Source organism: Caretta caretta, chromosome 10 (genome assembly GCF_965140235.1).
Source record: "Caretta caretta isolate rCarCar2 chromosome 10, rCarCar1.hap1, whole genome shotgun sequence".
In the NCBI taxonomy this organism is placed as follows: Eukaryota; Metazoa; Chordata; order Testudines; family Cheloniidae; genus Caretta; species Caretta caretta.
The window spans coordinates 12752584-12774985 of NC_134215.1; the positions used below are offsets into that span (position 1 = coordinate 12752584).

A 22402-nucleotide genomic window follows, 5' to 3' on the forward strand; every position below is an offset into this window, starting at 1 on the left:
CTGGGGCAGACTCCTGGTAGAGCCCGTTTGTCCGTCTGTCCTGCCTGTTGACACTCTGGTTGTCTGGCCTGCCCAGGCCCAGGATCCGGTGGCGTTCGGCTCAGTGGCGCGGACGGCCATGAAGGAGGTGCTGCTGACACGCTACGCCCTGCTGCCCTTCCTCTACACGCTCTTCCACCGGGCACACCTGCAGGGCCACACCGTCGCTCGACCCTTGTTCTTCGAGTAAGAAACTCCTCTGACCGCTCTGGATGGTTTCCTGCCCCACGGGCGACCCACAGTGGGGCATGGCCCCCTGACCCCTGGTGGGCATGCCTGCCTCCCTCCCTTCCCCCAGATGAACACAGCCCCCCTCCCTTCCCCTGGCAGGCACTCTCTGACCCATGGGGCCCGTCCACTCCTTTCTGTGGGTGGGCCTGGCCCCAGCCCTTCTTACCCACAGGCAGGATCCATGAAAGCTGATGCCATGGATCTACAAGCAGGCATGAAATCACAGACTGTGGTGCCGCTAATACAGGCAGTTGCTACCCCCTGTTGGTGCTGAGGTTCGGGGGCACTGGCCTCGTTCAGGCTGCAGGGCCCAGAGGTCAGTGGCATCAGCAGGTCAGCTCCGAGGCGCCCTCTTCCCGCTGTAGGTTTCCGCAGGACGTGATCACGTACTCAGTTGACAAGCAGTTTCTGTGGGGGCGGAGCCTGTTGGTGACACCTGTGCTGGAGCCCGGAGTGGACTCTGTGATTGGCTACTTCCCCAGAGGGGTGTGGTACGATTACTACACGGTAAGGAGCAGTGCATGCTGGGAGGCGGGACAATGGATTTGTGCATTTCCCTACCCAAGGGCTATGGAGACCCTGGCTGCAAAGGGCCCCTCATCTGACAGAGCCTGCAGCCTGTGAAAGCAACCGGGGTGCTGACTGCATCAGAAATCAGAGCAGGCGTGGGTCCCTGTGCCAGAGGGGATGGGGAGGGAGCGGGGCAGGAGTGGCCAGTGCACCTCTGACCTGCCCTGCCTGTCGATCTGCTCTTCCCTGGGATGGGAGCTCACAATAGCCTCCTGTCCTGTCCCCTGGTCTTGGTCTTGAGGAGAGCAGGAATCGGAGGGTCGGAGAAGGTCCTTCCCAGACAGTCACCTGCAGACCAGCTGGTGGGCACCACTGCCACCATCAGAGACTGCAGGAAAGGGTTATGGCCACTGCCTCGTTTCTGAGCATGTCCTCCTGCCCTGTGTGTGTCTGTGCTCCCGCCTGTGTGCTCCCTCTGCCCCGTGCGTCTCTGCGCTCCTGTCTCTGCTCTCCTCCCGCCCCATGCACGTCTGCTCTCCTGCCTCTGCGCTCCCTATGCCCCATGCACGTCTGCTCTCCTGCCTCTGCGTTCCTGCCTCTGCGCTCCCTGTGCCCCATGCACGTCTCCTCTCCTGCCTCTGCGCTCCCTGTGCCCCATGCACGTCTGCTCTCCTGCCTCTGCTTTCCTGCCTCTGCGCTCCCTGTGCCCCATGCACGTCTGCTCTCCTGCCTCTGCGCTCCCTGTGCCCCATGCACGTCTGCTCTCCTGCCTCTGCGCTCCCTGTGCCCCATGCACGTCTGCTCTCCTGCCTCTGCGTTCCTGCCTCTGCGCTCCCTGTGCCCCATGCACGTCTGCTCTCCTGCCTCTGCTCTCCTCCCGCCCCATGCGCCTCTGCACCCTTGCTTCCACGCTTCCACCTCTGCACTCCCCCAGCCCTGTGTGTGTATGAGCCCCGGGCTGGTGCCCATGGTCTGCATGCCCCCTGCTCTGCATGCCCATGTCTGTGCTCCCCCGGATTGATGCCCATGCCCTGTGCTCCCCGTGCCCTGTGTGTGGTGGGTGTGAGATGCGCCAGTGTCCGTGGCCTGTGCAGTGTATGAGTCCCAGGGCCAGTGCCCGTGGCCTGCTCTTCCCCTGCCCCCTATGTGTGGTGGATATGGGCCTGGCTGGTGCTTGTGGCCTCGGGGAGGGGGTGGTCTCCAGACCCGTGGACAGACAGCCACTCCCTCTTGCCCACCCTGCTGCCTACACTCTGTGTGTCTCTCACTGCCTCTGCAGGGCTCCTCTGTGAACAGCAGTGGGGAGAGCCTGAAGATGGCTGCTCCGCTGGACCACATCAACCTGCACATCTGGGAGGGCGCCATTCTCCCCACCCAGGTGAGGCTGCTCTCCCTGCTGCATCTGGAGCACCACCCCGGGGCACAGGAATAACCCTCGTCCCATGCTCCAGATCCCTGCATCTGGCTGCCTGCTGCCCGGCTCCAGGGCATGTCAGGAGAGTCGCTCACCCTGCCCAGGACGCGCGGGACTGTCTGCCGCACCAGGAGGCTGCCCTTACAGGGCTGGTCTCCGTGCTGCAGCCGAGAACGTGACGCTCCTCAGGGGTCAGGGTCAGGAGCTTTCCTGAGATGCCTCCGTTGGCACAAACTGGTGGGAGGGCGGGGGCAGAATCCGTGCTGTCTGGGCAATTGTCTCCACTCTGTGGCGTATTCACTGCCATGGCCTGCCCCGTGCCCGGTCCTCTACACCTGGAGAACTAGGGGGGGCCCCCTCAGTGGAGTGCCTGGTCTCAGCAGTTGCTCTCCTGAACCCCAGAAACCTGGGAGCACCACCTGGGTGAGCAGCGGGAACTCCCTGCACCTGATCGCAGCCCTGTCCCAGAATGCCAGCGCCTGGGGGGACCTCTTCTGGGATGACGGCGAGAGCCTGGACACCTTCGAGAGGGGTGACTACTCCTACCTGGTGTTCAACGTCACACAGGTAGGGGACCCCAGCTCGGGGGTGGAATGCGCTACCCCCCACCCCGACTTTCCAGAGCCACAGGCCTGCTCTGGCCCCAGGCAGCTGGAGCCACCTGGCCCATTGTGGGGGTGCAGATGGTACAGCATCCTCCTGCCTGAATGGGGCTGTGGTCTCTGGACCTGGCCAGCTGGGGGAGCTGAGATTGGGGCCTGTGACCAGTGCCCTCTGCTGGAGAGCGCTGGGCTCAGTGTGCTTGTCTCAGTGCCCGAGGGGCTGGGGAGCAGAGCAGCCCGAATTGCACACGTGGGCGGTGGGGAGGGGAGGTGACTGTGTGATAGCCAGGGCGTGGCCAACAGGAGCAGTGGAGGGCTGGGGCTGTCCTCAGGTGTGGGTACAGGTGCTGTAGCCGTGGCTACCGACGTCCACTTAGTCTGGACGACAGCAGGCCCCACCTCTCGGCATCTCACCTAGAACATCTTCACCTCCACTGTCCTTCACGCCAACGTGGAAGCCACCTACATCACTGTGGATGTGCTGAGTGTCTATGGGGTCCGGGACGAGCCCAGCAGGGTCACCGTCAATGGCAAAGAGAATCCCTTCTCCTACCTGGAGAACCAGGTAACTCAGCCCCCGCCAGCGCCTGGTATGTCCCTCCCCTGCCCAGCGACACCCACCTCCTTCTCCTGTCAGCGCCCCGCGTGCCCTCCCCCTGCCCAGCGATGACTGGCTCCTTCCCCATCAGCCCCCCACGTGCCCTCCCCCACCCAGGGATGACGGGCTCCTTCCTCAAGCCACACACTCTGCTCTGGCTCTGACAGGGTCACATTTCTGTCCTGCGGTCCTGACGTGCAGAAGGGCAGGTACTTCAGCTTCCTCCTCTCTTGCCCATTGGCAGCTGGCCTCACCCCCCTGGCCCTGCCCTCCGAGACCCCGGTCTGGGAGTTACCCAGGGCACCTGGTGCTGCTCCCTGCTCGGGACTGGGCTTGTGCGCCGAGTGGGGGGACTGGGAGCGGGGAAGGGCTGTTAGGGGTTAGAGCAGGGCAGTGGGAGTCAGGATGCCTGGGTTCCATTCCCAGCGCTGCCGGGCTCGCTGTGCCTCGTGCCCCAGGGGGTTAGTTGCATGGGCCCCTCTCCAGCGGAGCTGTGAGCTCAGCTCATTGTTTGCACAGCACTTGGAAGTGCTCACTGAGTGGGCAGGTGCAGATGCTGAAGGTTGTTCTAGCCCATTGCCCTGCTCTGCCCCTTAGCACCCGTCTGCTCTGCCCCCCCCCAGCCCCAAACCATCAGCTGTTACGTCACAGGGCAGCGTGGCGCGTGCTCCAGCTGTGATGGGGGGGTGCACCCAGCCCGGCGCTGTGTGCTGCATGGGCCCCCATGTCCCACTTTGAGCTTGAGTTTCTCCGTGTACTGCAGGTTCTCACGGTGAGCGACCTCAACCTCAACCTCAGCCAGGGATTCTCCATCCGCTGGCTGTGACTGCCGCACGCGCCTGGAGCTGGGCTCTGGAGGTTTCTCCGTCCGTCCATGTGTCTCTGTGTGGGGGTGGGGATAGGGAGGAGTTTCTGGGCATCCATGCGCATGCCAAGGCCCTGGCTGTGGGGTGCCGCTCTGTGCCACTGCTGGCTGGCTCCGGGTCCCTGTTCAGGGCTGCCTCCTGCCCACATCGGTTTGGACACAGACTGGATTCCACAGCTGCTTTGTGCCCGAGCTCAGCCTGCCTTTCCTGGCTCTCCCTGTCCCCAGGGGACTGCTCCTGCAGGGCAGCGAGAGCCAAAACTCTGCCCTGCTGACGCTCCTGAGCTCTGCCGAAGATGCTCTCTGTCTTGGCCCTTGACGCAGGGTTTGTGTTTAAAGACTCGGCTGTCCCATGCCCAGGACTGTGGCTCTGGGGCCTGGTGAGAGGCTCTGGTCAGCCGTTCTGTTCGCCTGTCTCCTGACACCAGCAGCACAGCGACGTCTCCTGTGACCCGGCTTTCACAACCTGCTGGCACGGTGCATCCCAGAGGGCATCAGTGTGCTGGGGTGAGGGGTGTGCTATACTGCCCAACCGGCAGGCCACGTCAGCGCTGACCTTCCTCCAGCCAGATGTCCCTGCATTACGGACAGTACTGCAGCACCCGGGGGGGAGGGAGGGAAGCACTGCGTACACAGGGGCTCCATGGCGGCCCACCAGGCTCCCATGGCACTGCGGGAGCAGCCTCAGCGCTAGCAACAGTGGTGGGATTTTCAGAAGGAAGCTGAGAGCCTCCCCACGCCGGGTCTGGCTGTGACACGGGTGGCAGTGCTGGGAGAAGTTAGGGAAAGGCCCCTGAACGCTCCTGGTGCCGCTCTGTCCGGGATGAATAAAGGCAAGTAGAGGTGGCTGCTGTCTGGCTGTTGTTTCTGGGGCAGGGTGAGTCTGTCCTGGCATTCACTGCACACCCTACCTGTCTGCAGTGCCCCATGTGGGCCTGGCTGCGTCCATCCCATGACCGTGACTTCCCCCCCGCCCCCTTTGGTGTGTCCCCTCTGCCTGTTGTGTGTTGCCATGATGCAGCCGGTGCATCCCCTGGGACAGGGCTGTCTCTAGTGCAGGTCCGGCCGGTGCCAGCACAATGGGGCCCTGATCCTTGATTCCAATAATAATGAAGCCGCCCTGGTCTGAGGCTGCATGTAACAGACTCTGCCCTGTGCAATATGTGCCAAGATCGGAGCAGGGGAAATGACGGGAGAAGCCCGGATTGTGCAGATTCATTCAGCAGTACTGTGCAATGCACCCTAGCAAGCTCCCCTGCCAGCCCCAGTGCAGCAGGGAAAGGCTGGTCCGAGGCCAGGCTGTGGGTTCACTTCCCTGCTGTCACACGGTCCCTGAGTGATCCTGGGTAAGTCATTTAGGGTACGTCTGCAGCTGAGAGGCGTGATTCCTCGTGGGGGCAGATGTACCCGTGAGAGCACTGCTCGTGCCAGCCCACGGGGCCAGGGCAGCCTGAACAGCCACCTGAGTACGTTCCCCAGGATCTTGGAGGGGATTGTAGTCGGGGGGCGAGCCCAAGCCCCCGCCCCTGTCACCCTGCTATGTTTAGCATGCTGGCACCTGGAGGTCTGCCAGAGCTGGGAATTACACCCCAGACCCCTCCGACCCTCCGCCAGCTGAGCCCCCCTGTACACTGGGGCCCCCGCGCTGTCCTGCAGCTACTATGACAGGAGGTGGGCGGTGGCTCCGGTCACAGTGCGGCCGGTGCTGGGCCATGCATGGGCTCCCTGGCCCCGGCCGCTGTCCTGCCCAGTCTCAGGTGGGTGCCCAGGGAGGTTCCCCCCGTCCAGGTCCTGGGGGCTTGGCGCGGCCCAGCCGCCAGGGGCCGTGCAGCGAGAGGGGCGGTGCCTCCTGTTGCCCACCAGGTGGCGCTGCGGAGCTGGCGGGTGGGTGCAGTTCCCCCGCTGCCCCGGGCTGGCGGCGAGGCGGGGTGTAGGTCACGCCTCGGGCCACCAGGGGGCGTCACCTACGGGCAGCCCTCGAGTGTGACGGGTGCGGGGACGGTGCGTGGCTGCGGAGGCAGTTCCCGCGGCGGGACGCTCGGTGGCGACGCGCGGGGACGGTTCCCCCGTCACGCCGCCAGGTGGCGCCGAGCCCCTCCGGAGCCATCGAGTCGTCGGACAGGGGCAGTCTCAGTTTTGATTCCGGGTCAATCACAGGGCGCCAGTAGCCGTTTCCGGTTCCGGTGTAAACGGGCCCGGCTTTGAGCGGCAGGTGGGTGCAACCCAGGTCCCCTCCCCCCCTCCTGGGAGCAGCGCGGGGCTGGGGGCGGGGTCGGTGAATACCGGGGTTAGGTGGGGGGATGAATGGCGAGGGGAGGGGCTGGGATGGAGGGGCTGGGTGAGTAGCGGGGGGAGGGGCCGCGGGAGTAGCGGGGGGAGGGGCTGGGGTTACCGGGGCGGGGGCTGGGATGGAGGGGGTTACTGGGGGGCTGGGTGAGTAGCGGGGGGAGGGGCCGGGGTTACCGGGGGGGCTGGGGTTACCGGGGCGGGGGCTGGGATGGAGGAGGTTACTGGGGGGCTGGGTGAGTAGCGGGGGGAGGGGCCGGGGTTACCGGGGGGGCTGGGTTACCGGGGCGGGGGCTGGGATGGAGGGGGTTACTGGGGGGCTGGGTGAGTAGCGGGGGGAGGGGCCGGGGTTACTGGGGGGAGGGAGGGGGCTGGGTTACCGGGGCGGGGGCTGGGATGGAGGGGGTTACTGGGGGGCTGGGTGAGTAGCCGGGGTTACCGAGGGGGCTGGGTTACCGGGGCGGGGGCTGGGATGGAGGGGGTTACTGGGGGGCTGGGTGAGTAGCGGGGGTTACCGGGGGGGGGGAAGGGGCTGGGTTACCGGGGCGGGGCGGTTGTATCAGCCATAGCCTCGCCCTTCGCCCATCCCCTGTCTCCACTCCCAGACCCTGCAGGTGACACTGCGGCGCGGAGGCCCCGGCGGCATGAATCGCCCGAAGCCGGCCACGGTTCGCCGTCCCAGCGCGGTGCCCAAGCCCTCGGGTGAGTCCCAGCCTCTATCAGCGGAGGGGTCGGCCAGGCCTTGCTCCTGGAGGAGCCGCGGGGCCCTAGCGTGGTGGGTCCCATCACGGCAGCCTGGTTTGAGCGGGGCCACTGGCCACTAGCTTAGGAGGGAGAAGGGGAGGCTCTTATAGTGCCTCGAGCCCAGCTAGGTGGCTCAGTGGGGCTGTTGATGCCTAAACTCCAGGCCTCCCAGTAGGGCTGGCAGCTGCTTGTGAGCCCTGCCCCTGGTGCCAGCCTCCAGTGAAATCTGCCGTGGCTTTGTCTCTGCATTGCTTTGTCCTGAGGCCTGAGGGACTTCTGACTTTGTGGTCTCATCTCTGTTTTCCTTTTGTAGCTCATCCTCCACCAGGAGATTTTATTGCCTTGGGGTCGAAAGGCCAGGCCAATGACTCTAAAGCTGCTGTCACATTGCTTAAGCCAGCCCCAGCTGGATTGCCCTCTGAGCGTAAACGGGAGGGGTCCGCTGCTTTATCTAGTGCATCCAGCCTGACGGGATTGACCAAACGCCCCAAACTCTGCTCCACGCCTCCCCTGAGTGCCCTAGGACGTCTGGCAGAGGCTGCAGTGGCTGAGAAACGGGCCATTTCACCCTCAATAAAGGAACCGTCTGTGATTCCAATTGAAGGTAAAGCAACATTCTGGTTTCTGCTCGGGAGTTTCTGTGATTGTGAGAGAGGGGGTACAGTCATGTCCTGCTCTTCTACTCAGCACTTGAGCTGAGAAGCCTTTTCGCTGGGGTCTGTATGCTGGTGCTTGGGGAATTCCATGTGCTTCCCCAGTGGTGCCACTGTTGGCATAAGGCTCATGGGGAGTGTAACACTGACATCTTCCTGTGTTCAGTGCAAAGCAGGCACACTTTCTCTGCAGGCTTCCCGCCCTGACATTGTAGTGCCGGGTGGGATTCCCTCTCCTGAACTCTCTCTCATCCTTCCCCCGTCTGGGCATAGTGTTTTGCTTTTGGCCCTGCTTCTTTCCCCTCTCTCTTTTTATACTTACTGCTCCATCTAGTTTTTCACTTCAGGTGGATGTCCAATACCGGCACTTGAAAGGTCTCTCCTTGGGAAGTCATTGACCCCATGTTATAGCTCTTTGTGTGTAACTAATGTGTTGAGGGGGCAGCTGTGCACTTTAATGAAAGCTCTGGGGGCCTGTATGTTGCATGTTTTTTTGCAGAAGGTCTTTCTGCTCCCTGGTGTTCGATACAATAATGGGGTTAAATTTTAGCAGAAAGAGAGACAAAGCGAGAGAGATCAAGGAATACAAGCAAAAGGGAACAGGAGTCTTCAGCAGAGCTTGCATGGGTGGAAAAAAGTGAACAGGGCACCATTCCACTCTGTTCAAGTCTCCCAGGACATGTCTTTGCTGCATGGGGATCAGTATTGACAGCTGTTTGTCTGTGATTGCAGTTGTCCCCACGGTGCTGGTGGATGAGATTGAAGCAGCTGAGGCAGAGGGCAATGATGACCGCATTGAGGGGGTGCTGTGTGGAGCTGCGAAGCAGCTGAAAATGAACAGAGCCAAGCCTGATCCCACGTTGTACTTGAGTCTGATGTATCTGGCAAAAATCAAACCCAATATATTTGCCACCGAGGGGGTTATTGAGGTGAGAGCTGTGTTTGTTTTGATTAACGAGTGTGATGCAATGTCACCTCACTGTGCTGACAACTTCTGAACACAGTGGGCTCCCCTGGATTGGCACTGCAGCCTCTTAGCACAGTGACATTTGCCCTGGTGCCAAGAATTGGGCTGAATGAATACAACTGTAACTGTGAACTGTGTGATGGGTTGCTCTGTGTGTTCCTTCTCTCAGCTCTTTACTGTGTCTAGGGTCTGCCACCTAGAACTGAGGTACAGCTGAGCCCTCTGTCTCACCAATCTAGGTTCCCTCTTGAACTGTGACATCGTGACAAGCTGCAAAGCCCTCCAAGTTTGCACTCACACCAACCTCCACAGGCAGGGACCACACCCCTCTGTGTTCATGAATGCTCTGGCCAGCCACTCATGAACCCACAGTAGAGAGGCTACAGCCAAAATACTCACAGTTCCCCAGCCTAAGACCCCAGAGCTATACCATCCTGCCCTCTTCAAAACCCAACCAGTATGAATTTATAACTCAGTCCGCCACTTCTGCAAAGGAAAGTGGTCATGCCCCGACTCTCGTTCATGAGCTGAGATTTATCCTTCTTCAAACAACACACAATGTTTTAGGTAAAATATAAAATAGATTTATTAACTACAGAAGGATAATAAGTGTTAAGTGATTATAAATAAAAGCAAACAGATCAAAGTAGATTACCATAAGAAATAAAACAAAACTCAAAATAAGTCTATAGTATTAGATAGGGTCTGAATCAGTAATATCTCACCCTGGCTGATGATACAAGCAGTCCACCAAGTTTCCATACACAGGCTAGAAATCCCTTTAGCCTGGGACCAGCACTTCACCCTGCAGTTCAGTCCTTTTCCTCCGGTACTTTCAGGTGTGTTATTGTAGGGAGAGTGAGGTGCAGTCATGATGTCATTTCCCCCTTTTCTATCTTCTTCCAATTTGCTGGAAAGCACTTTTGCTGTGACCTGGGTCAAACAGTTCCCGTTGTGTAGTGCTATCTCTGAGAGGTTTGTATGGTACGCAGTTCCTGGGGTAATCCTTGTGCTTGTGTGCATTTCCTCAATAAGCCATTAACATTGTTTGAACTTCCTATTGGTCTACCTGAAAGGCTGCTTGTGGGTGTTCTCAACCTCGCAACATATTTCAGTAGCACATACATAGCCAAACTTCATAACTTCACATAAATTCAACAAGACATTAATGTCTACCAGATCAAGACTTTTAGAATGATACCTAACAAGGCATACTTTGTACTAAACATAGCCTAATTGTAGGACAGTGGTGAATAAGGGGTTGCCAGGGTGTCACACCTCCCCCCACTTAGTTTACTGCAGGAGTAGTAGTCACTGACTAATACAGAGGCAGTGGCCTAAGGTTCTCTTCAGGTTTTGACTATACAACTCCCAAATATTATGGAACATTGTAGTGTCACCCACAGGTGTTCCCTTGTTTTCATCTTTTGAGGGATTGATTCTTGTCTGACATCTTCCAGGCACTGTGTAGCCTCCTCCGGCGAGATGCCTCCATCAACTTCAAAGCCAAAGGGAACAGCCTGGTGTCCGTCTTGGCCTGTAACCTTCTTATGGCGGCTTACGAGGAGGACGAGAACTGGCCAGAGATCTTTGTCAAGGTACATGGTAGCTGAGGGGAGAGCACTCCCACTGGGTGATGCCATGGTGGGCGGGGCCAATGTCATTGTGCTTGTCACCACATAGGGGAGGGCAGGGTGACATTGGAGAGGAGCAGAGGGCTTGTTGCTGCTACCCTGTGATGCTGTAGAGGGGAGAGTGGGTCATTGCTGTGGGGAAATGGAAAAAAGGAGGTCGCTGTCTGAGGTGGGGGCAGATATGCAACAGGACCGGTGGCTGCGTTGGAAGATTGTGAGGGATGAAGTCCATGTTTCTCAAACAAAGGTCTGCAGCTAGGTTTTCATCCAACATTGCAACGCTGCTCCTCCCCTGCCTCTCTCTAGCCTTCCTATTCTCCCTTCTGAGATATGCTGCCTCCCCTGATTGCGCATCCTTGTGCAGTGGTGTTCCTGGCTGGTTTGTCCGTGGGGCTTGAACCCATGATCTCTGGGTCTAAAAGCACGAGATTCTTGCTGCTAGAGCTACAGAGCCAGGTCTGTTAGGTCAGCAGCAGTAGCTGACTTAAATATTTTGATGTCATCTAGCTATGAAAGCGGGGAGACCCACAGTTTAGGGGAAGAAGGATTTCCCAGTGGTTAGGATACTAGCCAGTGGTTTGGGAAACCTGGATTCAGTTCCCTGACCCCGCACGAGTTTCCTGTGTGACCTCGGGTGAGTGTTTTGGGCCTCAGTTCCCCATCGTGCAACAGGGATAATAGCCCTGCCCTATGTCACAAGGCTGTGGGGAGGATAAATACGTGAAAGATTGTGAGGCACGCACATATCTCAGTGATCGGGCCACGTAAGTACTGAAGATGGATAAATGTCAGCATTGCTCCCATTTATATTCTGCTTCTTGCCCCTGGCAGGTTTACATTGAGGACTCGCTTGGAGAGCGCATCTGGGTGGACAGCCCTCACTGCAAGACGTTTGTGGATAACATCCAGACAGCCTTCAGTACAAAGATGCCCCCGAAGAGCATGCTGTTGCATGGGGAAGTTGGCCGCAGTGGAGGTGATCTTAGTGCAGGTAAGGAGGTGGTCGAGAAGAGCCTAGAGATATTTTTAGCCTGATAGTCTAGTAACAGCTCATCAGAGGAGATCCCAGTTAGGGCTTATGTGGATTGGGCAGCATGCTTCTATTTGGTGAGATGGGGCACCTCTCATTGCTCTCTAGTGCCCACTCCTCTCCTTGAGGGATGCAAGGACTACCAGGGCCGAAGGTCACTTTTGGGAAGGAAATGGATGGGATTTGAGTGCTCCTCTAAGTACTGCAACACACTGGAAGATCCACCTAGAAGATTGTGGGGAAAGCAGTGACAAGGTGTGGCTGAACACCAGTGCAGAGGCGCTGGTAAGAGGACTTCTGGGGAAGAGGCTGTTGGAGGGAGCTACTTGGAGCGGAATCTCTCAGTGCTAGTGAATGGTCTAGGGGTGCTAGGGGTGTTGCTGAGGCATTATGTCCATTCATGATTGTGTGTTGATCTGTCTGTAGGGAGTAGCCCCCACCCCGCCATGGCAGAGGAGGAAGATAGCCAGAGTGAGTTGCTGATTGCAGAGGAGAAGATGAGTCCAGAGCAGGAGGGACAGCTTATGCCCAGGTACAGTGCCCCTTCCCTCCCCAATCACAGAGCCTTTTGGCATTGCAGCTCTCTGTGCAGACTCCTAATCCAGAAACCACTCTCGCAAAGCTGATAGCTGGGAACATCTCCCAACCAGCTCTCCTATAGCACACCCTAAAGACACGGTCTCCCCCAGATACTGCCCAGTGACGTTGGATTGGTTTGTGCCGACTCCTGGAAACCAGAGTGTTTTGTTGTCCGTGCTGTTGAGTGGCCCTTGCTCTCCAGGTCTTGGTTATGTGCGGGAGGTGTTTCAGCAGATACTAGGTAAAGGAAAAGTCTGGACCTGAGCAAATGTGGGATTCTTGTGCCTCAGATACGAAGACCTCGCGGAGAGTGTGGAAGAATATGTCTTGGACATGCTACGGGACCAGCTCAACCGGCGGCAGCCAATGGATAACGTCTCCAGGAACCTCCTTCGACTGCTGACGGCTACTTGTGGCTATAAAGAGGTCCGGCTGATGGCTGTTCAGAGGCTTGAGATGTGGTTGCAGAACCCAAAGGTAAGAGTGTTGGTGGTATTTTCTCCTGACCATGAAGGCTGTAATTACACTGTATCTAGTCTGGAGGCCAGGCCAGTAGGACCAGGAATTTCTGACTTTGTGTGTGATAGCGGTTGGTTGTTGACTCTTTCTGGTCTTATTGTATAGCTGACCAGACCAGCCCAGGACTTGCTAATGTCAGTCTGTATGAACTGCAACACACATGGGTCTGAGGACATGGAAGTCATTTCCAACCTGATCAAAATCCGTCTCAAACCCAAAGTCCTTCTCAACCACTACATGTTGTGTGTCAGGTAAGCAAGTTAATAGGAGCGTGTGACAGTCTGAATGCAGTACAATGTTTGCAAAGGGAGCCAGCTTTTGTTTAAAGAACTGGAAGGGAGGTCTGGTTGAATGCAGTCTCTTAGAATCCCTTCTTGAGGGCATGTTGATTCTGAGTGTCACTGAGTGATTGATTGGCAGACAGTCCTTTCTCTCTGCTGGAGGACGCGGTGTCTTCCCTTCTTGTCACACTGTGTTTGTTATGTGAGCTGAGAGACTAGAACTGTATGCCCCATAGTAAGAAATCCCCGGTCCATGGGATGCTCTGCTAACTCTGGATTCCCCTTGCAGAGAGCTGCTGAATGCTCACAGGGACAACCTGGGTACCATGGTCAAGTTTGTGATTTTCAATGAACTTTCAAATGCAAGAAACCCCAACAACATGCAGATTCTCTACACAGTGCTACAGCACAGCTCCGAGCTAGCACCAAAGGTAGGGACAGGAGCCTTGCAGGTGTTGCGTGTGTGATCAGTAAGTACCTGAGGGGGAGAGTGGCTGAACTGGATCTTTATTTTAATGGAGTCTCCCCAACTGCACGGGTATTTCCTTTGGTTTGGAAATCTGTGTACAGTGTTTGTCTGAAACAAATGTGCACGGGCAGTGTCAGATTCCCGAACACTTTGGGTGTGTGTCTTTGTAATTAACAGTGCTGTCATCTTCAGGAGAAACCTCCCTGACTGTGGCTCTCCCAGTAGAGCTCCCCAGTGAATTCATTCAGGCCCTGGTGCGCTGATAACACCAGCAGGGACTCAGTGTGTCTAGTCTCTGTCCATGGATGTTGGTGCTGGATATTGAGTGCTAAAGGGCTTCTCTTTTGGGGCCTCAGTTCCTGGCGATGGTGTTCCAGGATTTGCTGACTAATAAGGATGATTACCTGCGGGCCTCGCGGGCACTGCTGCGAGAGATCATCAAACAGACGAAACATGAGATCAACTTCCAGGCTTTCTGCTTGGGGCTCATGCAGGAGCGGAAGGAGGCCCAGTATACAGACATGGAATTCAAGGTACCACCTCGTCTTGTCATACCACCTCTGCTTCTCATCCCAGCACTCCAGCTAGTGTTCTGAGGGACTCTGTGGCATTCTCCCTTCTCTAATAGTTTGACCCCTCCATGCAGTGCTCTCTTGCTCTCCCTTCAATTCTACGTGGCTTACCTGCTGTCTTCTCTTGCTTATTTCCCCCATGATATTGCTCAGGTGGACATGCGTCGTCCCCTTTCCTCCTTGTATGTATGGCTTGGCTACTGCTTCTTGCAGTTTAGTGGCCACATTCCAGTCCCTCTTTCCTATCCATGCTGCTTGGACTTATGAACCCTCCTTCCTGTTTCCTGTCCCAATATCCCCTCACTGGCACCCCTGCGTTGCCTCTCCACCCTGCATGATTTTACAGGCATCTCTGGCAGCGGGTGCACCTTTGGATGATGGACACTCATCCTCCAGATGCAGCTGGGATATCAACCGTAGTGATCTGTTTTTAGGAGCGGTTTGTCATCCACATAACTGACCTGCTGGCTGTCTCCATGATGCTCGGCATCACGGCTCAGGTGAAGGAGGCTGGGATTGCATGGGACAAAGGAGAGAAAAAGAGTAAGCCTCCTAGCCTGTATTCCTTTGAACATCGGACATGTGGGGTAGAGAACATCCAGAAGTGGCATCGGGGGAACATTGCTGCTGGGAGTAGTGAGGCTGGGGGTAGGAGAGGACCCCGAGAATTCTGGCTGGTGGAGTTGGGGTATGAAGGGCCACATCTTAGTAAATCTACCAGCTGGATGCACAGTCAACCCTGGGAATCACTCAGAGCAGAGGTGCTTGTAATAGCCATAGAAAACAGTGGCTGGGAGACATGTACTAGGAGGAGAAAAGGGGGACTGAGTTGGCGTGGTGGGAACAGTTCAGAAATCTGGCTTTTGTATGATGGAGCAGCTGTGAACATTATAAACTACCTGAGAGCCAACTATCTGGGCTAACAGGAAAGCTGCTGCCTGTGCATGTCCTTGTCTTAGCCTTGCATTTCTGCTAAAATGTCCCCGGGTTTATTCTAGTTCCCAAGGGTGGTACCAGAAAGCCCCCTCCGCTACCAAATGTGTGTGCTATAATAGTGGTGGGTGCTGATGGTTAGCTGGTCTCGTGTGCTGGGCCTCTCCAGGTAATTCACTGCTGCTTCCTAGGAGCCATCTGCTTGTGAGATGGCTGTTCATAACAGTCACACCCCAGCTTCCCAGGGGGCTGTGAAATAGGTGCATAGTTCCTGACCTGAGTGTATGTCTGTTTCAGACTTGGAGGTGCTGCGTTCCTTCCAGAACCAGATTGCTGCCATCCAGCGAGATGCTGTCTGGTGGCTCCACACAGTGGTTCCATCTATCAGCAAACTGGCTCCGAAGGACTACGTGCACTGGTATGAGGTTCAGTTGAATGGAGCGGTTCCTAGCAAACCTGCTCTGGAAACCCCCCCAGTCACATTACTGACTCTACTAAACATGCTACGTAGAGACAACTGGAGTGTCTCCCCCACAGCAGCCAAGCAGCAGGAATGCTCTGCCTAGTGGTAGGGAGATGGATTTGCTTTCCCTTCGGGATTTCACGTGCACTTCTGTACAAACTTTAACGCTAAAGGCTTCTGATAGTATTTCAACAGTATTTCCATTCCAATTATGCTGTCAAGGAAACAGCCCCTTTGGACCTGTGTTTTGATCTGATCTGATAATGGAGGGAAAGGTCCCTAGATAGGGAAGCTCTTGTACAGAGTGGAGACTAGATAGAGCTCTGTCTCCGAGACTTTCTGCCCTTGGAGGCAAGAGTATACTACAGAGGATTAGATGGTTTGAGGCATTTGTAATGGGACCAAAAGATCAGCTGAAGTCGTTAATAACTGAAATCTGTTCCCACCTAATGGCTATTGGGGTCTCCTTGGAAGTACTGCATATCGCACCACCCATCGCCATTGCAATTGGTGCTAACTGTTCCCCTGGTTAGTCTTGGCAGAACTTTCCTCTTGCCTGAGGAGGGAGTCCTTCTGGGTCAGAGTTGGGACAAGTTAGCAGTGTGGGGAAGCTCACCTGTATGATATATTCTTCTGTGGATTGTATTGCGCTCCAGTCTCTACGGCTCTCCATCCACCACCTCTCAATTCACACACCGGGGAAAGATACCCTGGGTTTCAACGAAAGTTGAGAATTTATTATTGTCTCTCTCTGCAGTCTTCACAAGGTGCTGTTCACAGAGCAGCCAGAGACCTACTACAAGTGGGACAACTGGCCCCCTGAGAGTGACCGCAAGTAAGTACATGCACCTCATTTGCGATTGGGTTTCCATGGGGAGAGCTGTGGAAGTAAGGAGAGGAGAAATCAGACATTTATGGTGCTTAACTAAGCTCTCCATAAGAATGTTTTATACCTCCTGTCTTTGAAAACATCAGCAGAGCAGAGGTCTCCTTGTCCCTGTCGGAATTTTCAGAAGATAGGGTTTCTCCAGTCTCCACCTGTCCCTTTTCCTCCTCCCCCCATCCCCACACCAGTTGGTGCTGTGACTGCAGAGAGAATGGCCTTGCATTGCGTGTGGTGCTGGGGATCTGAAGCCTGCCTGCCTAAGTCTGTAAAGTTCAATTGCAGGGGGCAAACTAAGCCGTGTTCTGGAAGGGGGCTTGTTCTCATATGTGACTAAGCTAGGGGTTGTGGGCACTGGTTCCACGTCCAAGCAATACGAGCCCAGCCCCAGGCTGTGATCAGGAAAGGTTCCCCTTTCTTTGGACAGTGGGTCACTGCCTTCTCTTTATTTCTCATTCCCAGCTTCTTCCTGCGCCTCTGCTCTGAGGTGCCTATCCTTGAAGACACGCTCATGCGGATCCTTGTCATTGGTTTGTCACGGTCTCCCCTTGGCCCTGCTGATGCCATGGAGCTTGCTGACCACTTGGTGAAGCGGGCGGCAGCTGTGCAAGCAGACGGTAGGAATGCTGTGCAAAAATGGTTTGGTGACGTAGCAATTCCCACCCTATTGAGAGTGGGCAGCCTGTCACCTTCCTGTCCCCCCTCCATGTGGGTCTGAGAGAGTCTGCAGTGCACGTGTACCACTGCTCCCCTGATCTACCTCAGAATGGTTGGAGCAGGTAGTAAGTGCATCTGCATTAGACTTGGGAAGAGCGTTTTGATCTAGTTGTTGAAGCACACGACTAGGAGCCAGGAACTTTCTGCCACTGGCTCTCTCTCTGTCTCTGGGCAAGTCACTCACCTCCCTGCACTATTCTCTGTCTGCAAAATGGAGCTAAACACCCCTGCACAGTGGGTTATTATTTGCTAATTACTGGCTGTGTATGGGCTAAGTAGTGCGATTGTTATTACCCAGAGAAAACTAATGTTTTTACAGCCAGTAATTTAACTGTTATGTAGAGCACAAAAGTCAATTAAAAATATTCTAAGCCCTAAAAAAAAAAAAAAAATAGTCAAGGTGATTTACTAAAGTATTCTTTTGGCCTTACAGCTCATATTCAATATTGACTTGTGACAGATCACCTTCACAAATCACCTGGCCAACCAGATGTAGTTAAGAACTCTGTCAGTGTGGCTGTCACACAGATGAATATAACCATATGATTTGAGCTGTATGTGTTGAGTGTTTGTAAATGTGTCTGGGGGAGAATTCAGGGTGGTGCCAAAGCATGTCTCTAAAGCACATAGCATACGCTGGAGATTGGGCAGTAAACACAAAAGTCTAAAAGGTGAAAAAACTAGACTTTATTGTTTGACCACATTTTCATTGGTGAATCTGTCACAAAGTATTAATGCTCTAAATGCTGCATCATTTTACGTGTTGAAACAGTTGTAAGTTAGAGGGGCCCAGAAAGGTTAGACAGCAGACTTGGACTGAAAAAGGGCATTTTTCATTTCTCTGAACTCCTAAACTACTGAATGGATTTACTGCTAATTTTTTTTCTAAACCTGTTCCATAGAAGTAAATAGTGTAGTTATTGTTAAGTTTGAAAAATGTTTTCCCTAATCAAAGAACTTAAAACTCATCTTTAGCTGAAAAACTCAATATATATTTACTTAGAGTTGCTCCTGATCCTGATTTCTCCATAAACATCTTGATTGTTCCCAAACCCATATGATACAATCAAAGCCTGTGACAGTAGACTCATCTGAGGTTAGCCTTTCAGTACAGCTTATTAGCATGTTTGCTTAAGAACTATCAGCCAAGTACCCATGTCTATAACCTGTTCGTTCTCTTCCCACTTTAGATGTAGAGGTCCTGAGGGTGGAGAGAATCCAGCTGATCGATGCAGTCTTAAATCTGTGTACTTACCATCATCCGGAGAACATCCAGCTGCCCCCAGGGTGAGGCTTGTAGATGCAAAACTCGGAGTTGCAAAGTTCTAGCCCATGTTCACCTTGTTTCTGAGAATACTGGAACCCTTCCCTAGAGTAAACTTGTAATAATGTCTTGCTCTGGTGGGAATTTCTGGGGAGCAGTGGGTGGGCTCTGTACCCTGCAGCTGATTCCCAGTGACTGGACGTGGTCGGAATTTCCCTGTGGAGAAGCTCTGAAATTTATGCCGGTGTGGGTATTTGCTGCTGATCCTTCCAGGTCTCTGTGCTCACTCACTTGAGCAGGGTATTCACCTGATATACCTGCAGGACTCTGACAATGCTGAATGCAAAAAGCTAAGCAGAGAAGCAATGTGTCTAGTGCAGTGGTTCTCAACCCGTGGGCCGCATGTGGCCCAATTAGCACAACTGTGGCCCAGCTCAGCTATGTGCTAAAGGCCCAGCCACGTGCAGGGGTACACCAGATTCCTGGCTGCCCTGCCACCCAGCAGGGTCGGTGTCGGGGCTGCCGGCCCCTGCGGCCCAGGTAACACATTGCGGCCCACAATGTGTAATAAGTTGAGAACCGCTGGTCTAGTGATTGGAACAGGCAACTCTGAATACAAATAACTTGGTTCTGTCAATGGCTTTTTCAGGTATCAGCCTCCAAATCTAGCCATCTCTACCCTCTACTGGAAGGCTTGGCCTCTCCTTCTGGTAGTGGCCGCATTCAACCCTGAAAACATTGGTGAGTTATGAGCACTTCTCTGAGCACCAGCACAGCTGGGATGTGTCACAGGAGGGAGCTCTGCTGACTCCTGCTGTCTCAGCTGTAGATGCACATGAGGATGGCTAGGTTTTGTTGTTGCATGACTCCACATTGATGCATATGCGCTGCGTAAGCAGAGCTCTGTGGGTTCGGGGTCTAAAAGGAATTTGGATCACATGGTAAGTGGAGCATAGTGTGAGCAGGGGGATTAGCTGTGAGTGCCCGTTCTGTTTGTATGTGTGAGGGAACGAGTGCTTGCACTCTGCGGGGATGGGAAGGGAGTGTGGTATGCTCTGTGCACACACAAATATCCTGACTGGGTGTCTAATCCCCTGACTGCCCTTTTCTTCTGGGTTGCAGGGTTGGCTGCCTGGGAGGAGTATCCCACACTAAAGATGCTCATGGAAATGGTCATGACTAAGTGAGTGGTGTTTAGCTCTTTTAGTTTCATCCCACTCCTGAAGAGAACGGATTTCTGAACCACGTTTGCACCTGACGGCTTCTTCCTTTCTCTGTCTGAGGGGTAGGGGGAGATGAGGTTTGGCACAAAGCTTACGGAAGTGAAACCTGCTGGACAGCAGCTGGGCTGAGCCTAGAAAGAGCGAGGACCTCTCCCTTAGCTGTCACAGATCGGCAGTGAAGCCAGGCTCTGTGAGAGGAAGGGATGCATGGGACATGGCTTGTTGGAAAGGGCGTGGCTTTTCATCCACATTTGGAAGGCCCATTAGTGTTTTCATGCTGTCTGACTGAACCAAGAACATTGTGGCATTTTGACTCTTTGCTCAGCACAGAATTTATAGCACAGAAGGTCAAATAATTTTTGTGCCTCTTCTTCCCAGTAATTACTCCTATCCCCCCTGCACTCTGACGGATGAGGAGACCCGCACAGAGATGATTAATCGTGAGCTCCAAATATCCCAGCGGGAAAAGCAGGAAATTCTTGCATTTGAGGGTCATCTGGCTGCTGCATCTACAAAGCAGACTATTACAGAGAGCAGCAGCCTCTTGCTGTCCCAGCTCACCAGTCTGGACCCCCAGTGAGTAGTCTTCTCCACTCTGGTACAATCAGGGAGTTCCCACCCTTGTAGTGGCATCCTCAGACAGGAAGAAACAAGGCTGAAGATCTCACTTGGAGGCAGAGAGCTCCAGGCAGAGGCTTTCAGGTGGGCTATGGTAGAGTAGTGGTGACTGGCCAAGGAAAAAGAGGATTCGGTGGCCGTGTAGGGCAAATACAATGTGCCCTCTCCATTTGGACTGCTTCCTACCCCTTCTGTCACATGTGTGGCTTTTATGCACTGATGACCCAGTGTGTGTCTGTCTCTTTGTGAAGGTGGGATTAGCTGTGTGTAAGGCCTCTTTGTTTCTCTGGCAGGGGCCCCCCACGCAGACCTCCGCCACATGTCCTGGAGCAGGTGAAAAGCCTAAATCAGTCCCTCCGCTTAGGACATCTCCTGTGCCGCAGCCGCCACCCAGACTTTCTCCTCAACATCATTCAGAGGCAGGTGGGTTTCCTGAGGATCTGGGAGACTGGAACTGGCTTCTCTGGAGCTTTGAGGAAGCATGGGAGCAAGCATGTTGCAGGAAGGTATCTCAGTAATGCAGGGGCCTGAAGCCTGGGTTTATGGGATCTGCAGGGATAGAAAGCAGGAGATGAATCAAATGCAAGGAAAAGTGGCTTATTTCTCTCCCCTGGAGTGTGGGGGTTGCCTTCTGCTGCTTGAGAACTAATGGGAGATGCTTACCAGTCAGTGCAATGGTAAACGTGCAGGAACGCCTGGATTTTCCAGCCCTTCATTGTATCTGTCGTGTTCCCTAGGCCTCGTCCCAATCAATGCCATGGCTAGCAGACCTGGTTCAGTCCAGTGAGGGCTCCTTGGATGTTCTTCCAGTGCAATGTCTTTGTGAGTTCCTGCTGCATGATGCTGCTGATGAATCTGCCTCAGGCGAGGAAGAGGAGGAGGGAGAAAGTAAAGAGCAGCGTGCCAAGAAACGTCAGGTAAGTGGCCTCCTGGGTTGGTTGCTTCAGGTATTTGAGTGGCCTGGTTCTGATATGATCTCATTGGATGGATACCTTCTCTTTCCAGAGACAGCAGAAGCAGAGGCAGCTGCTTGGGCGCCTGCAGGACTTGCTCCTGGGCCCCAGAGCTGATGAGCAGACCACTTGTGAGGTGTTGGACTACTTCTTGCGGCGCCTCAGTTCCTCTCAGGTGGCCTCCCGAGTGCTGGCCATGAAGGTAAGAAGAACAGACAGTAACTGGTTTGGGTTTTCCAGGGATGATGGGCAGAGTCTCTCACTTACGTGGTTCAGACAGCACTTGGGCATGGAGGGGCTTTTGAATGGAGCTGTTGTTCCTTATTTTCTGCATGCTGCCCTTGAGCTAAAGGCAAGAACCTTGCTCCATCCTCATTTGTCCATTTGAACTCTTCTCTCCTGTTTCGTGGATGTCACAAATGACTCTGGTGCTTTGTTCAGACAGGGCTGCAGAGTCCTGTCCTTCCAAGCAAGCAGATTGTCCAGGTACAATACAGTAAATATGTATTGGAGGCCACCCTTGCTGGGTAGCCTACCTCAAGATCTCCCTAAATGTACTAAGTTGATTGTTGCTGTTTGCTGTTAAAACACCACCTCTGTTCAGCAGCTCATTTTTCTTTTTATGTCCTTTTGAGTATGTTCATTTAAGCTGGGATTAAGATGCAGATCCTATGCGTGCAGAATCCAGACTGCTGATCCTGGGGCTCTTGGGGAAATCAACGTCAGTTGTCCTTGGGGTACTCCCAATAGAATGTAAATGGGGAAACTGCTGTTGACTGCCGACTTCTCTGAACATACTTGGTACCATGAGGACAGTAGAGACGTGCTCTCCTCCCGTGTTCTGTGTTGATTGTTGTGATTGGGTACAGTAGTCTGAAACCCCTCCCAGGGTAACTGTTAAGTAGAGAGTTCTTTTGGTTGCTGCTAAAACACAAATGGCCAGTTCCAGTGACCATGTTTCTTCCTGTGATGCATACACATCACCTTCAGGTTGTTAGTGGATGGAATTTGAAGCTCTGTTTTCATTTTGGGGTTCTTGGTTTATGGTACAGTATGAAAATGCTGACCCAGCTGTTGTTTTATATACATGGGCTTTGTCCATTGTACATCTCCCTGCAGGGTCTGTCCTTGGTGCTGTCGGAAGGGGGATTGCGTGATAGAGAGGAAAAAGAGCACCCTATGGAGGAAGATTCTGGTGACTCTGAGCTCCTGCAGGGATACCAGTGGCTGCTAAGAGACCTGCCAAGGCTGCCGTTGTTTGACAGTGTTAGGGCAACTACATCTATTGCCTTGCAACAGGTAAAGGTGACTGGGAGCAACTGGAGGTGTTGGGGAGGTGGGGCAGGGATAGGAGT

General features: G+C 54.5%; 2 protein-coding genes across 7 annotated transcripts in view; both read left to right on the forward strand.

Moving 5' to 3' along the window:
* Positions 1–5105, forward strand: part of LOC125644269 (lysosomal alpha-glucosidase) — a 29875-nt gene extending 24770 nt beyond the window's left edge. For both annotated transcript variants that reach the window (XM_048867949.2, XM_048867950.2), the window contains 6 exons: positions 77–225; positions 636–777; positions 2060–2158; positions 2597–2761; positions 3215–3361; positions 4158–5105. In XM_048867949.2, the coding sequence (XP_048723906.1) occupies positions 77–225; positions 636–777; positions 2060–2158; positions 2597–2761; positions 3215–3361; positions 4158–4220 (765 nt within the window). In that variant the 3' untranslated portion in view covers positions 4221–5105. The remainder of the gene's footprint in view (positions 1–76; positions 226–635; positions 778–2059; positions 2159–2596; positions 2762–3214; positions 3362–4157) is intronic.
* Positions 5106–6377: 1272 nt separating this feature from the next.
* The window catches only part of INTS1 (integrator complex subunit 1), a 56966-nt gene continuing 40941 nt past the window's right edge, over positions 6378–22402 (forward strand). For 3 of the 5 annotated variants that reach the window (XM_048867942.2, XM_048867943.2, XM_048867944.2), the window contains exons 1-23: positions 6378–6471; positions 7151–7247; positions 7603–7893; positions 8675–8871; positions 10370–10507; positions 11375–11534; positions 12000–12105; positions 12443–12629; positions 12777–12922; positions 13242–13383; positions 13778–13954; positions 14428–14536; positions 15224–15344; positions 16147–16224; positions 16735–16889; positions 18180–18276; positions 18903–18994; positions 19376–19436; positions 19855–20052; positions 20388–20517; positions 20832–21011; positions 21100–21249; positions 22167–22346. In XM_048867942.2, the coding sequence (XP_048723899.2) occupies positions 7190–7247; positions 7603–7893; positions 8675–8871; positions 10370–10507; positions 11375–11534; positions 12000–12105; positions 12443–12629; positions 12777–12922; positions 13242–13383; positions 13778–13954; positions 14428–14536; positions 15224–15344; positions 16147–16224; positions 16735–16889; positions 18180–18276; positions 18903–18994; positions 19376–19436; positions 19855–20052; positions 20388–20517; positions 20832–21011; positions 21100–21249; positions 22167–22346 (3153 nt within the window). In that variant the 5' untranslated portion in view covers positions 6378–6471; positions 7151–7189. Of the gene's footprint in view, positions 6472–7150; positions 7248–7602; positions 7894–8674; positions 8872–10369; positions 10508–11374; positions 11535–11720; positions 11859–11999; positions 12106–12442; positions 12630–12776; positions 12923–13241; positions 13384–13777; positions 13955–14427; positions 14537–15223; positions 15345–16146; positions 16225–16734; positions 16890–18179; positions 18277–18902; positions 18995–19375; positions 19437–19854; positions 20053–20387; positions 20518–20831; positions 21012–21099; positions 21250–22166; positions 22347–22402 lie in introns of those variants that run through there. The other 2 variants (XM_048867946.2, XM_048867948.2) reach the window with 2 other exon arrangements.